The 15,707-nt window shown below is 30.2% G+C and overlaps 1 protein-coding gene across 1 annotated transcript in view; it reads right to left on the reverse strand.

Moving 5' to 3' along the window:
• Positions 1-15,707, reverse strand: part of LOC106459200 (E3 ubiquitin-protein ligase HECTD1-like) — a 161,324-nt gene that overhangs the window by 21,445 nt on the left and 124,172 nt on the right. Inside the window, 4 exon segments of the mRNA XM_022385634.1 lie at positions 8,718-8,763; positions 11,421-11,551; positions 13,477-13,565; positions 14,420-14,576. Of these exon segments, the coding sequence (XP_022241342.1) occupies positions 8,718-8,763; positions 11,421-11,551; positions 13,477-13,565; positions 14,420-14,576 (423 nt within the window).

Below are 15,707 nucleotides of genomic sequence, written 5' to 3' on the forward strand. Positions count from 1 at the left end.
CGCCCCCACGACTGAAAGGGCGAGCATGTTTGGTGGGACGGGGAGTCGAGCGCCTTATCCACCTGGCCATGCCGGGCACCAGTGAAGAAAGAAGAATATAGATCTAGCTATTTCCCTGTGAAGTGAATTGTACCCACATCAACTCGAAATTAATTCGCTCATCGGGAATCCTCGATAAGATATCAAAGAAGTTCCAGACTAGAAAGAAGACTCAATATTGTTTGTAAGTTTGTAAATCTTTTGTACATAAATCATTATTTGTAATAACTGTTACTGTAAATTGTATTATTGTTTGTATATTGAAATATATTTGTATTAAAAAAGAAACTGTGTATCAATCTTGTTGGCAAACATCATAAATTGGATACATATCAGCATTTGTTTAACTTCTAAATCTAAATTGTCATTTAACTCAGTTTCAGGTTATTTGAAATTGTAGTACGTCACACCAGAAATTAAGCTACGTTTAGTATTTACACCAATATTGAGAATTAAAAATACGTTTAAAAGACACTCAACTCATTCCTCTGCGCTTGTGGGCCGTATATAAATACACTCGTGGTAGTTGTAAATCTACCTATATTGGTAAAACTACACCTCACTTACAAATACGTGCACATGGGAATTTCAGCAAAAAAGCGGAGGTAAGCTAACTAATCCACCCTACTCCTGTATTCGAATGTACAGTGAGAATAACAACCACCCCATACTTCTAGAAAACTTTAAAATTCTTGACTCCGAAACAACAGGTTACGAACTCTTTATTAAAGAAAGCCTTTCTATTTTCAATGATCAACCAACACTAAATAATAACATCAACTCCTCCCTGTTGTCATTAATGTAATCAATTCGGGATTTTCGGTGTTCTTCTTTGATATTTATTATTATTTTAAAGATACAGTGTTTATACTTATATTTAAGCCGTTCTGTACAATAGTTTCTCTTAACAATATTATTTATTAAACATGTGTATGCCACACCTTTTATTGTACATTCCATTATATTGTTACCGTTTAAATCTGTTTTTTTCTAAACTTCCGATTGAATGCGAAAACTCGCTCACTGCTAATGTAGTTTTTTGTAGTTCAAGTATTATCAACTATTTTTTTTTAGATATCAATGCTAATGATGGAATTTAATGAAATTCCGAAACGTCCGTATTTAAGATTTTTTTGGTATAACCGTCTTTTTAATATTTATTATAAAACTTCGTTTTCCACCTGATAAATCAATTGCAAATACTCTCCCATTTAAGTTTTAAACTTGCAAGTTATTTTAGTAAAAATAATGCTAATTCATGAATAACTGCCCCACTCCCCCTATACACGCATTTCTCTGCGTACCGCCACTTTTTCTTTGCTCTTTTTCACCCCTCTTTTATGTTTTCCTTTCCAAGTGGGTATAATGCAAGAATCAGGGAAGCACATTTTGATGTTGAAGTTTATAAGTAATAAATATACAATATAATAAAAAATAATAATAAACATTGAAAGCTACAAGACTGACCACTAGAGGGTATTGTTAATAGAACACACAGCGTGCTACCCAGTTTTAAGGGATACTACTTGAGTTTTTAAGACAAATTCTGAACGTGCCTTTTCATTTAACCTTCTCTAATCAAATATACATGTGAGTACTTTTAATGCTAAGTCCTTCATAATTTGCGCTGAATGTGTATTAAGTAAATATAATTATTCAGGCAGCATACTATGAATTGGATTAAACTAAAGCTATGGTTCTTACTTTTCGTGTTGGCGATATTGTCCAAGCCTACATTAGGATAATTGAGTCTCATTAAACACACGTTCATAAGACTCTTAAAATGATAAAGTGCTGCGCCTTAAAACGCATATAACACGTTAAGTAAATAAGCGTTAAGCTCTAAGTTAAACAACAAACTTCACTCTGGTCTCTCAGTGCTTAAGAAGCACCTCTCTGATCGATCAGTAACTCTGTTAATTGTTATGCCTTAACTTTCACAATATTTCATCCTCCTTCACATCAAGCCGTAGTATTTTAATAAAGCTTCAGAAATAGTCAACCAGCGAAAGTACTGTTAACTCTATATAAGCGTGGAATTCATTTGGAACTGTGAAATTGTGAATTTAAAACAGATAAATTTTTAATCTTGCATAAAATTCCAGGAAATAGTCACAAACACCTAAAGTAAAAACAAAATATATTTGCGCTTGAAAAATGTGTGAAACTAGATTTTCTGGGTTATGAGTAGAAATGTATAATGCTAAACTGAATATAAGATTATTCAGAAGGCCTTGTGAAATCTATTATAAATATCAAGTTTCATTAAAATGATCGAAGTTGAATAATTTCTAGGGATTTGAATTCTAAAACTAATATCAGGATTATGAAAGAAATAATAATTGATAGCTTTGTGTGTATTAAAGATCTATAAAAGTTTTGCGTTAGTTATATTAAGTCATACACTTTAACAAAAGGAGTGTGGATTTTACGCTTTCTAAGTATACTTAGATAACTGTTCTTCACTATTATATTTTCATGTATAGTACTTTTATTCCTTCCTCTAAAACAATCGTAGCGTTTACTTTTTCTAATAACCATTAAAAAGGCGTAATAACAAATATATTCTTAACGTACTATATAACTATTTTATAAGCGATCTTAAAACAGTCTCAATTTAGCACTGTTTGTATCTAATACACTTACAACTTACCTCCTTCAACCAAACAAGTAATACTTTGTAAACAATTTTAAGGCAAGTCTTATAAACTTGCATTAAATTTGGACAATGACTTAATTAATAGACGTTTAGTGGACTTAATCAACGGTTGATTTGTCTTTATGACATTTGTATGAGGTATAATAAAATAATAATCATTTGTAACGTCCATATTGTTATACAGTTCTCTGTTAACCTTGCTACATGATCGGTAAAATAAGTGGGAGGGCATTAAACTTCTTACCATTTGTGATGTCTTTGGATCTTACTTAATACGGATTCATGTAATAGTTCAATTTCGTTTCTTTTAACGAAATATAAGTGGATAATGGCAGCTTTGTGGCAGTGATCTTTTTCTAAATGTATGAGCCTTTTAGTGATTGATAGTATCAGTCATATGTCCTTGTGACAAAAGTGGAACCGATCAAATCCTTCTCTGTCACAGTGATACCTTGAAAAAAAGCTTAAAAGGTTTATCTTGTACGTGCAGCTCAAAGAGAGATTTCTGTAAATGACAAGTAACCCAGGAAAGAACATATGTCAAAAACTTACACTTTTGTATCTAGATAAACACTTAAGAAAAACAAAGAGACAAAAAATGCACTTTTCTTCTTAGATTAAAAATATTCTATATTTACTTGACTTTAAATTCAGTTATTTCAACTATCTGTTGTAACGTTGGGAAGTTTATGTTTGACAAAATGTTAATTGTTGATAACACCTTAAAAACAAAATTACTAACGTGTTTCGTCTATTAATAGACAACATAAAAAAAACGAGTATTGGGTTAAGCTGTTTGTAAAATGTTTGGCTTATGCCATGAATGCTATTCTATAAACTCTAAGATTCATTTATATACTGCTTCAAAAATTGTATTAAAACTAAATATTCAAAGTTTTCAAACCTAGCAACCAGATATTTTGAACACTTGTGGTTATATTTGTGGCTATTTTTCCATCAACATAAACATGGTTTAAAGAGTTTGGAGCTGTTGATAACATAAACACTCTTTTCTTTTCAATGCAGTTTCTTAGGAAAATTTCAACCTTGTCGAAAATCACCGGCATTTATATCAACTTGTAGGAATATTTTATAACCAAAACAATACTACTTGTTAAAATGAAGTTTCTTAAATTTGAAAACTTGAATAATCAAACAAATGCGTTTATTTTAAGGAAATGCGTTGTTATGTGTATTTATTGTTGATATGAAAACCATGGTTTTGACCTCTTTTTTTTCTGTTCTTGGTTTGTTTATTTGCTGTTAAACACAAAACTAGACAATGGGCTATATGTGCTCTCCCAGAAAGTATCGAAACCTGATTTTTAGCGTTATAAACCCTCAGACATTCCGCTGATCCACCGATTAGTGGAATATGTTCGAGATGCAATAACAAATTACTCTAGATTATTATAATTATTTGAAACAAAAATAATATTGAAACTGAATTTTCAACGTATTTCTTAAGGCTAACTTAGAAATAAAATGCTCATTTAAAGAAATCATTACACACAACTAACCCTCAAACTGCCGTGCTGCTTATGTCCTACTAGATAAACAGATAGTTAGACATATAAAATAAGCTGGTTAAAGTAAACTGCTGTTTGTGATTTGCGTATAATTAGAAGGTGTTAAAATCAGCACATAGTATCGAAATTAATATCGAATTCAGATTTATATATTTTAGTAACTGAACCACTGTTTGTTTTAAAATACAACCTTACCTGGTGGCTCAACGATACGTTTATGGGCTAGTATTGCCAAGTACGCGGTTTTTCTTGTGGATTTGGGATTTTTTTAAAGTCATTTTAATATTTGCTGCTATTGTGTGTTCTTATGACTTTCTAACAAAACTGCATTGCTTAAAATTGATTGTTTAACGAGTGATTGGTTTGGGCTTGTTTTTAGCGAAATCTGGCAATCCTGCACTGAATTATAACACTAAAACGATACAAGTGGTGGGGAAAGCGCAGATAGCCCATTGTTTACACTTGCGCTTAAATACAAACAAATGCAAATATAACCAAATAAAAAACAATTCATCATTGTATATATAAGTACATCTACATCAATGTGCTTTGTAAAATTAATAGTTGATCATAATGGACACAAACACTAAATAAAATGGCCAAAAAGAAAAGAAGACTAAATTAAGACAAAATTGTGTACACATTTCTCTAATAACAAAAAACACAACAAAAACAAATGTTCAAATTCAATGATTAAAAATTTTTGTCACTTGATTTTAATTTCAATAGAGACTATCGAAACACAATGTGCTGACTCTTCTGGACTGAAAGCTATTATTAATATGTCTATAGAAGATGTTTTACAGCAAATCCCTCGTTGGCTCAGGGTTTACAGCAATGAAATGCAGGTTTGAATACGCGAAGGACACAGGTAGAACATTGTGTAAATAAAAAAAAAAGAAAACAATTTTACTGCGATTAACTGCGACAAAGACAACACATGTGCACAAAGAAAATCTCAGTCTCAGATTTAATAATAATAGATTTATTTTTGTACTAGTATTCAAATTGGGCCATAGAATATAATATATATAAATCTTCTTTAATTTTCGATTGATCCTTATTAATGTTATTCTTAAATTGTTCAATCCCAGAATGATTCATTTTGATAGAAGTAAGTACAAAATACTTTGAAGTTGTGAGTTTTTTTAAAGCTAAGCAGTTGTAGGTTCTGTTAATCAACAAAAAGATAACGTTGTAAAACGTTTAATACCGTCACATGAGCTTATCGTTAGATCTAAGATAGATTTGTTTTATGATACAAATACGATAACTAAGTATAAATGTTTTGTTTCGTTAAAAATGATAAAATTGCTCTTTTGCTATGTTAAGATTGACAAGTCCCCCAGTGGAACAGCGGTAAGTCTACGGATTTATAATGCTATAATCAGGGATTCGATTCCCCTTGGTGGACACAGGAGATAGTTCGATGTGGCTTTGCTAAAAAACATACTTAATTGACAAATAATCTTACTTGTTAGAGTTGATCAAAGTTTTTCGTTGTTGTTAAAATTAATAAAGAAACTGTTCTTTTATGTTGAAGTTAATAAGTATGCGGTTAATTTCGGTATAATTTATTATAAAGTTGTTACGTTTCCTTTTAATATACATAAATAACCTGTCAAATTTTATTAGCATCTTTAAAGGAAAGATTAAAACCTTTGGTATTCCAAGAAAATGTATGACAGGTGAAAGATAATTTGTTTTTATGTTTCTAGTTAAGCACAAAGCTACACAATGGGCTATCTGTGCTCTGCCCACCACGGGTATCAAAACCCGGTTTCTAGCATTGTAAGTCCGCAGACATACCGCTGTGCTACTGGGGGGCGATATTCATTTACGAGGTTCTAGAGATCATTCAAATGAAATGTAAAAACTGTAAGATTAAAAATAGTATTTTTATATTTCATATAAATTCACCTTGCAGGTGAACTATTGAGAGTTCAAGTGCAAATAACTAAATAAAATAAATTTTTATTAGAAATAGTGAAACAAATTAAAAATTAAATATTTTATTTTTCTGAAACTAGATTTTAAATAATTTCACCCACTAGTTTTATTTTTGTAACAAAATATGATGAGAACAACGTTACCTTCTCATTGAGAAAGTAGCCTGAAGCCATAGTGTTAATTAACTTAGTCTTTGGCCACAGATATTTCTGTGGTTCAGGATATTGTTCACCAATACCACATAATGCAACATGGTGTCAAACATATATTCAATTTAGCTTTTCTTCCCATTTAATAATTATTGTGTACATATTTTATCAAAACCATGCACACACACACACACACACATACATATTTTATCAAAATTAAAAACTTCCATTAACTATACCATTATTGAAATATATTTATGTATGTATACGTGTGTGTGTGTGCATGTAAATATATATAATTTTTTTTTACCACTGAAGAACTTAATAAACAGAGCAGATTTAAGCCAACATTTAACTGCTCTCCACAAAGATGGCTTAGCACCATTTTAAATTTAAGAACTTAAAATTCATTGAGTGCTGTGACAAGGTTAGTCCTGGCCTATGAAGAGGCTAGTAATAAATTGATTGGTTTCACTCTTTTCGTAAAAATAAGCTTGAATATCTTTTCAGAGATTTCTACACTTCTGAGAATTTCAGAAAGTATAATGCTTCAGGCAAGAAGCCTGAATATTTTCACATAGCAAGAATTCAGTGTACTAGTCATGAAAAGATTAATATAGTAATTAATGTGCCAGATACACTTTTGATGTATTTGCATGAACAGTCCAAGTAACAACTATATGCAATGGTACTAACCAGGATAATACAGCATTAAAAGCAAACTTTTAACAACATCTTAACCCTATAGCTACCAGTGCACTCTTTAAATTCCTTTCTGCACATGTCACAATGTTACTAAGTTGAATTCAAAATTCAATTAAAGCACTTTATTATCAATTTAGTTTAATGAACTTAACATTATCAAGTGCTCTATAGTTCAAAGTTTTATATTATCCAAGTTATTAGTCCTTTATTTCAAAAGAAACCTCTGAAACAAACAATTAAAACATCAGTAGTTGTCATGTGATGTATGTGTAGCTGAAATATCTTAGATTTGGTTGCTTATGTTTCTGTTCAGATTTGTCTTAGTACCTCTATGACAGTCTAGACAAGCTTTTACAAATACTAGATTAAGTCTAAACATTACATTCATTTTACAGAGGCATCATTCCAAAAACTATATTATCATTTGCTCTTATCTGGTAAATGCCACCCCAAGATTCCAAAGTAATCAGTTGCCAAGCAACAGTCATTTCTAGACTTGAATGGCATGTTTATAACCAAGAGAAAGAGCAGACTTCTCGCTTAATTTCTCCAGGCTAAAGGGAAACGTAGGCCATAAATTATTCTTGAAACAACAAGCTAATTGCCACATATTCATTTTCAAGATCCGTGTATCTAGCACTTGACTATTTTTTTTTTTATCACCTTATACATATTAGTTTGATTCACAGTTAAATTGCATTTAGGTTTTACTTTTATATTTTAGTTAATTATGTTATATTTGTATTTTAAAATTCATATTTGAAATGTTTAATAATTTTTATAAAATACACTACCAGGCAGTATAAAAAGATTTTGCCGGAGTCTAAAGTATCTCTGCCGTTCATACCATTCTATCACCCACTGGTACCCAATGCCATGTGTTGACATAAATAATCAATGATAAAGAACACGAAAGGAAAATAAAGCATTAAAATTAAGCAATTAGTGAAAAGGTAAAGATGTGAAATTATGCACACAACCCAAAGAAGATATTTTAAGGCTATTCTATGATGGTAAGTATATTTTCTTTCTTAATTTTAAACATTTCATTGCATTGTATGTTGATGATAATAGCTAGAGTTAGTGATATAGTAGAGAACATGGAAAATAAAATACAAATATTTACCTTAACAAAAACTTGATATCCATTTAGGAGGTTTTAGAGATTATAACAATGAATTGTGAAAACTGTAACATAATAAATAGTATTTTTATATTCAAAATGAAAATCACCTTGCAGGTGAACTGTTCAGAATCTGTGTGCAGATAACTACATTAAATAACAAATTATTAGAAATAGTAGAAAAAATCAAAATTAAATATTTTTTCTGAAACTACATACGTTTTAGGATGGTTCTTGTCAAATTTCATCCATAGTTTTATATTTGACACGAAATATAATGATAGCAACATTAAGTCATAGAGAGTGTATGACATGGTAGTCATAAGGTTAATCAACTGGTTTCAATGATATACTAAATTTATAGATGTAGCACTACAATCAACATTTATATTAATCTGTTTAATCTTCTATCATAAGTATTGGCATATAATTTCAGCAAAATGTACAATGCAGCTACTTTACAGTACAGGTGAACCATGGAACAAAATCACTTTAAATAAATGATACCCTTCAAGATATTATGAGTTGGAATGCTGATACTAAGGAAACAAGGAAATACATACCTTATTAACTTTATTTTCATCAGTGGTTGCTTGGCGATAAACAATTCTAAGAGAAAAAACATCACAGTGAAAAAATATGTTTTTTCACAACACTTTTTGTTACATTAAATTATGTTTTTTTTTAAGACTTATACCTTGAATGAAGCATGATTAAATGAAAATAAAAGAGCTTCATGAAAAAGCCTACTATAAAGTTTGATTTTTTTCCATATTCTTGAGCTTTTGAGTTAACAGAATTTCATATGATATGGTATACTTTTAAATAAAGGATGCAAACCAGCCTTATTTAAAAAAATTTCGGTATTACAAATACACAGTACTGAAATTGACTATTGTGTTTACTATTAGAGAATTTTTACTTTATACTTGCAATGAACATTACCTAGTTTAATGAAAATGTTAGATGGAAAAAAAAAGCAATCTTTATATTTGTTGGTGCAAAGTATGATTGCAATATTAGTTAGTTTCCCCATATTTAGAGTCAAGTTGCAATCAATATGATGAAAAAACTAACAATGCATATGAAGAACTAGCAGAACAAGTGTGTATTAGGTACGGCTGTATTGCTGTTCAAGATAACAATAAAACACAAGGAAACTAAAATAATCTTCTTCATAAAATTTAGTTTCTCTTTCTTTGAAAATGAAATGGTTCTATATGAAATGAAATACTAATAAATCAGTCAAACAATTTCTTAAGTTTAGTAAAACCAAACTTCAAGATGAGGCAAATCTCAGTACACTTGGAAAAAGTACTATATTTACAAACCAATTATTATCCATCTTTAAATTATATTCATATTACCTTTATGTATTTCAGACCCAACAAGATGTTTGTAAGTTAGTGTTTCTTTAGTCACTTTTACTTGACCAAAACTCTGTGTAACCCAAGTGTTGTTTATAATATCTCCATAAGTGTTCAGAGAAATAATTTCATTTCTCATAAACCAACTAATATGGGCAAACAGACATCATAATGTCTCAAACAGTCTTTTGAGTTTTATCATACTGATTTGGTAAATTGCAAGAGTGGTGTTACAATCCCAGTTACATACAGCTGCTTTAAGAATAGACTCCATATATTGGATAATGATAACACAAATCTGTTTCTTTTATTCATCCCATCATACACTAAATCTTTCAGCCAGCCTAAATTTGTCTCTTCTTTATTGCTTACTTGGTCAGATTTAAACCTCATCACATATAATAAAAAAAAACATCACCACAATACATATATCTTATAAAAATGATTGTATGCAATAAGCATTTTCACGTTCCTATGTTAACAACTTAATCAGCAGTTTCTTTCTAGATCACATATTTTAAATTTAGGAGCAATAGATAATTATTTTTACATATGTTTATAAGTATTAAATAAACCAATATCACTTGAATGAGTAACTGGAAAATTTTTGCGTTTACTGCTTTTACTTCCGTTAAATGTGATAAATAATGCACCATAAATAGCTGAAAGTCAAGTCTCAATAGATAATTATTCTATTATGCTGAGAAATGAGATGAAATTAAACTAAATCCACCTATGTGAAGTAAAAACACTTTTCTGAATGTACACATAACACTAACTAAACAGCAGTACATGTGGAAAAATGTATCACCTTGCTACTAGACGTTCATTTAAGGCCTGACAGTAACACTAACTACACTACTGTACATGTGGCAAGAAGTACAATCTTGCTACTAGCTGAATGTATAAGAAGTGGAGAACATTTTTATTTGATAATGACATTTATAAGCTTTTGTTGTGCACCTATCAACTTGACAACATTTATTATTGTTGGTAAGCCAAATGTGTTTTGAAATAAAAGGTAGTTTCTGGACACACTAGTCTTAGAAAATTTTCTAAAATTTAATTGTTTTGTTAAAACTATTTCCCTCTTTAGTGTACAAAACATTAAACCTCTCTTCAAAAGAAACACTCCGAATATATAGTACTATGGGTAATCAGCATTTAAAATTGCACAAACTTGAGGATTTCACTGTATCTATAACAAATATCTGTGCCTGTTCTATTACTACCAATCCAACAAATATATTTCTCATTCTTTAAAACTGAATTTTGGATGGAAAACAAGCTGGGTAAACTAGTTTATCTCTAACTTAATTTCATAATTTCAATACAGTTTTTGTGAGTTCTTCTGGTGAAAATCATTTCCATAAACCCAAATTAACTTCAAAATCATGACTGTAATATTTAAACTAAGCACAATATTGATAAATATACATACATTTTTCTTCCAATCAGACTTTAAAGCCTAAGGATATATGTATCACGTTTTGTAACAGAATAAAATTCAGAACAAAAAACAGTGATTATCCTTTACAGTTACATCTTTTTAGGCACAAATTTAAATTACAAAGTCAATATTTATTAAAATAAATTACTTTATAAACTGTGCTACACAAAATCTATACATAATTGACAGATAAAATCTCTAGTGAAATTGCAAATACAAGAATTTCACTTGATAAGGTAAATAACACAGACTTATCAACACATGAAGCTTGAGCATGGATAAAAATGTTTAGAAAGACAATCTCAAAAGTGGTAATATAGCCTGAACACAAAACATGGTTTTAGAAAACCAATTCTATTTTGTGTTTTTTCCATTGACTCTTAAGTGTGAAAAACTCCAGTTAATTTGCTGGTATATTTGAAACTACTTATATAAATGTGTAAACTCACATGTATGTTGGTTCCCAAACACGACGAATCTTGTCCTGCTTGCTTCCAAACTCAGATGACTGCATTAAATGTTGAACAGCACGGAATATGGTCCATTCAGGATTAGCTAATTCCACTTCTCTTTCTGGAATCTAAAAAAAAGGTATCCTCAAAGAAATGACTTTAATACTTTATTATAAATCTAGATATAATCGTGTTACAAAATATCCTCAATGCAACTTCATCCAACAAATTAATTTAACAATTAATTTCCAGATGTGTGGAACAGCCACAACATTTATTTTGTAGGACAAGATAAAAGAAAGAAATATAACAAGTAAAACTAAAAGAGTAATATATTGTTTTTCCTTTTTTTTTAACATCAACTAACATGTAAGGACATAATATATTTTTTTTCTGAAGAAACAAAGAGCAAGCAGTGAGCTCGTATTCTTTTAATAACATGCCCAGCACTAAATATATGTAAAAATGTGTAATGTGTTTAGTTTAAGTTCACTGCAGATTTACCAACTTTGTAGGTTCAGTACAAGTTGTAAGTAAGGATTTCAAGTAAAGAGTTAGTTTTAATTTCATTTTTTGTTACTTACAGTGTTACCATGTGTTACGATATAGGCATAAATACAGTGTTACTTATAGATCTAGTGCTTAATTTTAATAACATGAGTTAGTCTGAGTTGAAATGTAATTATAAGTACAAAACTACTCTTGTATGATTTAAGTTATGGAAATGGCATTTTTGACAAGGATTAACAACCAAGAGAAAGAGCCAGTTACTGTAAGGAGGTGGTAAACTGAGAGACTTTCCTGGACTTAGGACTTTCATCAATACTGTGAAGGTCAATGATTTCTATTTCATTACAACCCCCAATGTCTGGTGCACCCAGAATAGCTTTCCATACTCTTCCTTTGAGAATTGACCTCAGAGCAAAGGAAGCAAGGAAGACTGAAGATCATAACTGCGGTGTTGCATCTGGCAAGTTTGAGACCAGACAAGGTGGTCTGTGAAGTACTCCCAGACCATTGTCAGTCAGAGTAACAAAATTCCAACACTGGTAAAAAAAAAAAAAACCAGCAAGAAGAGAATGGAGGTGCCATTAGTGGATCTCCTCTGTCAACAGGAGCTATCTCACTGGTAAATGAGACAGCAAGCACCAAATGACAAAGTAGGTAAACTTTGGGGAAGTGGTGAGTCACCAAAATGCAAGAGTTATACTACTGAGGTTGCTCAGAGCTGATGGAAAAGTGATAAAAAGTGACCCTTTGCTCTGATTTGAATAAAGACTGCTCAATTTTCTGTAGTACTTTGTGTCCAGTCTCTTTCTTTCTCATAATTTGTTATTCAGTACTACTTTGTAATAAATATATTGTTGAATTTCCTGTTAAGCAAGCCTATCCTACTTTAATATGCCACATCAAAAAGTGCCAGATATATTGGATAGGTTGACAGATCATCAAGCAGAGAAGATACTTCACCCAAGCAGAGAAGATGCTTCACCATCCTCCATTACTTGACAGTAGAAACAACACGGAGATACCTTGTTACCAATTATAAGGAAGGCTGATTGGCATAAAATCTTCTGCCAGGCTTCTTGACAGAAAAAGGCTTTCTTTATACCCTATTAATCACTATGTGCCAACCTCAAAAAAGGACTAGGGAAAGAAGTGAGTGGTTCATGATGCATTACCTTCAAACAATGATACATCAAAAAATAGTAAATAAATTAAAAAGTTCCAGGACAACATAATTAATCCAACAACTAAAAGCATAAATCGTTCACTGCAAGTACAGGTTTTACTAAAAAAGATTTTTAAACAAAAAATACTACCCAATAAGAACTTTAAAAAATGAAATAAATTTCACAGCTGATAGTTTTCTTATTCTTTGATTCAGTATGACAGTACAGGATATCTTACTAATGAGACTGGTCAACTGAAGTTGTGAGTTTTAACAAATATATTTTATCATTATGAGTATTCATACTTATGATAGCTCTAATGTCTCAGTCTAACCAAGTTCTTTTTGTCAGTTTCTTTCTGTAAAAAACAAGCTACCTACCCCAGGAAGGTTAGGACCTTTTAACGTGAGGGTTAAATATGGCTGTGGCGACATTTCTTTCAAGTCTTCATTTCGTCTTTCTTCCACACCTGAAGAAAAAAAAATTATACAATTTAGTATCATTTTTTAATTATCAACATAAATCCCTCATGAAGTTTTTATTACATATGAAAAATGTTTCAAAAGTTAAAATGTATAAAAAGAGCAATACTAAGAATTCTGTACAAACAGTAAAAAAATTCACCTTAACTCTTATCATGGCAGTAGTACTATAAAGACATTTTACAGTATGATGTTCATATCACCTGCACATACAATATATAGCTTGTGTAATGTGCAAAATGAACATTTTAAACTTTGTGATTCACTTCAGAATAGCAACTGTTGGAATACATTATATATCAACCATTTAATTTTAGGCCATATGACTAACATACAAATATAATAATAAAACTTTCTATTATCCTTTATTTTATGCAGCATGTGATTTAACTTTCCATGTCAAGAGAATCCTCTACCAAATAAATATGTTTTTGGAACTCTAAGATGTTAAAGAACAATTAAATTAAAATTAAGTAGTCAAGTACAAAGTTTTATCATTTATGTGTAGTTAACACTTTTTCTTTACTCTGAAAGAAACCCTAAATATTTCATCACAAAATAAGAACTTAGAAGAGCATTCTTTAACATACACAACCAAAAACTAAGACTAAACTGCATAAAACTATATTTTTTAATAATAAGAAACCACTAGAGAAAACATTTCCATATCCTGAATAATTTATATACAAATGTTACAAAAACAATTAACACATTTCTTTTGTTATTGAAAATTTAACTTGAGAAAAGAAACTAACAAATCCAAATACATCAAATGCTAAATCACTAACACCCATGGTAAATTTCAAAAACCAAAGGAATTGTTGTTATATCATAAACTCACCAGGTGGGGGAATTTCAAGATCAGTTGTTTGGTTAATATTTGTGCGACCAGGACGAGGGTCAAATGCTGGAATTAAAGCTGAGAATTGGCGTTTTAAAACAAATTCATCATCCCAACTTCTTCTTTTTCCATTCCTGAACTCATAACCTTCAACCTCCTAAAAACAAATATATATTGATATATATCCTTAATTTCATTTTTTATACATTAACTCTGAGTTCCAGGCTTATTTTCAAATATAAAAAGGACATGTTTTAATATTCATTTTTTATCCGACACTAGTAAATTTTATGAAGTTTGAAGTGGAATACTCTTTCTTCACAGTGGTATGAAACTAATTTTTAATAAACATGGTAATATCAAGGCTAAAACAAAGGTTATATAGTAATTCACATACATGATGCAAAATTATGAGTTTCAATAACTTTATGATTTAATTTACTCTTTATTCAATTACTTGCTACAATAAATGAGAGCTAAACTATATCAAAATAATACAAAAACAAAAACCAATTTATTGAAGAAAAAAACTATCATATACATGATGCATGAATATCAGTAAATTACTTCACAATTTAATTTACTCTTTATTCAATCACTTTGTACTATAAATGAGAACTAAACTATATCAAGATAACACAAAAACAAAAGAAATTTACTGAAAAAAGCTGACTATTACCCCAATCTAGCAGATATGGATAGTGTGGTTTACCTCATAAAAACTAGAACTGATAGGTTTTGTTTTTTTTTTCCTAGTATTGGCAAAAACTTGAATCTCAAACAGAAATTGTAAAAATTATAGGTAAATAAATGGTCAAAGTTGTACTAAGTAAAAATGTAAATATTTTCCAAACAAACCAATCTCATGCCTTATAAAAGAATGCTAGTCCAAAGTCTGAGGTCAGTTGATTTAAGAAAAGGATAATTTAAGTCACAAAAAATAAAACCCTCATGGAAAATACACAAAAGCATTAGTGTTTTTACCCCTTTAATGCCAAAATCAATATTTTTAGCTTAAGCCTTGCTCAGAATAGCTTTTAAAAGCACTGACAGAGCCACGAAGATAGACAAAAAACTGTAAAATTCAGACATTCATGTGTCAATTTTCTATATTTTCATATTAAGTGCATTTGCTTCAGTCTCTCTTAAGTAACCACGAGACTACTTATCCAGCAAACCAACAGAAATAAATTACTTTCTTAGCATCATAAAATGGATAATTTTGTTCATACTGTGTGTGTGTGTGTGTGTGTGTGTGTGTGTGTGTGTGTGTGTGTGTGTGTGTGTG

The sequence above is a fragment of the Limulus polyphemus genome, unplaced genomic scaffold, assembly GCF_000517525.1.
Source record: "Limulus polyphemus unplaced genomic scaffold, Limulus_polyphemus-2.1.2 Scaffold574, whole genome shotgun sequence".
Lineage (NCBI taxonomy): Eukaryota > Metazoa > Arthropoda > Merostomata > Xiphosura > Limulidae > Limulus > Limulus polyphemus.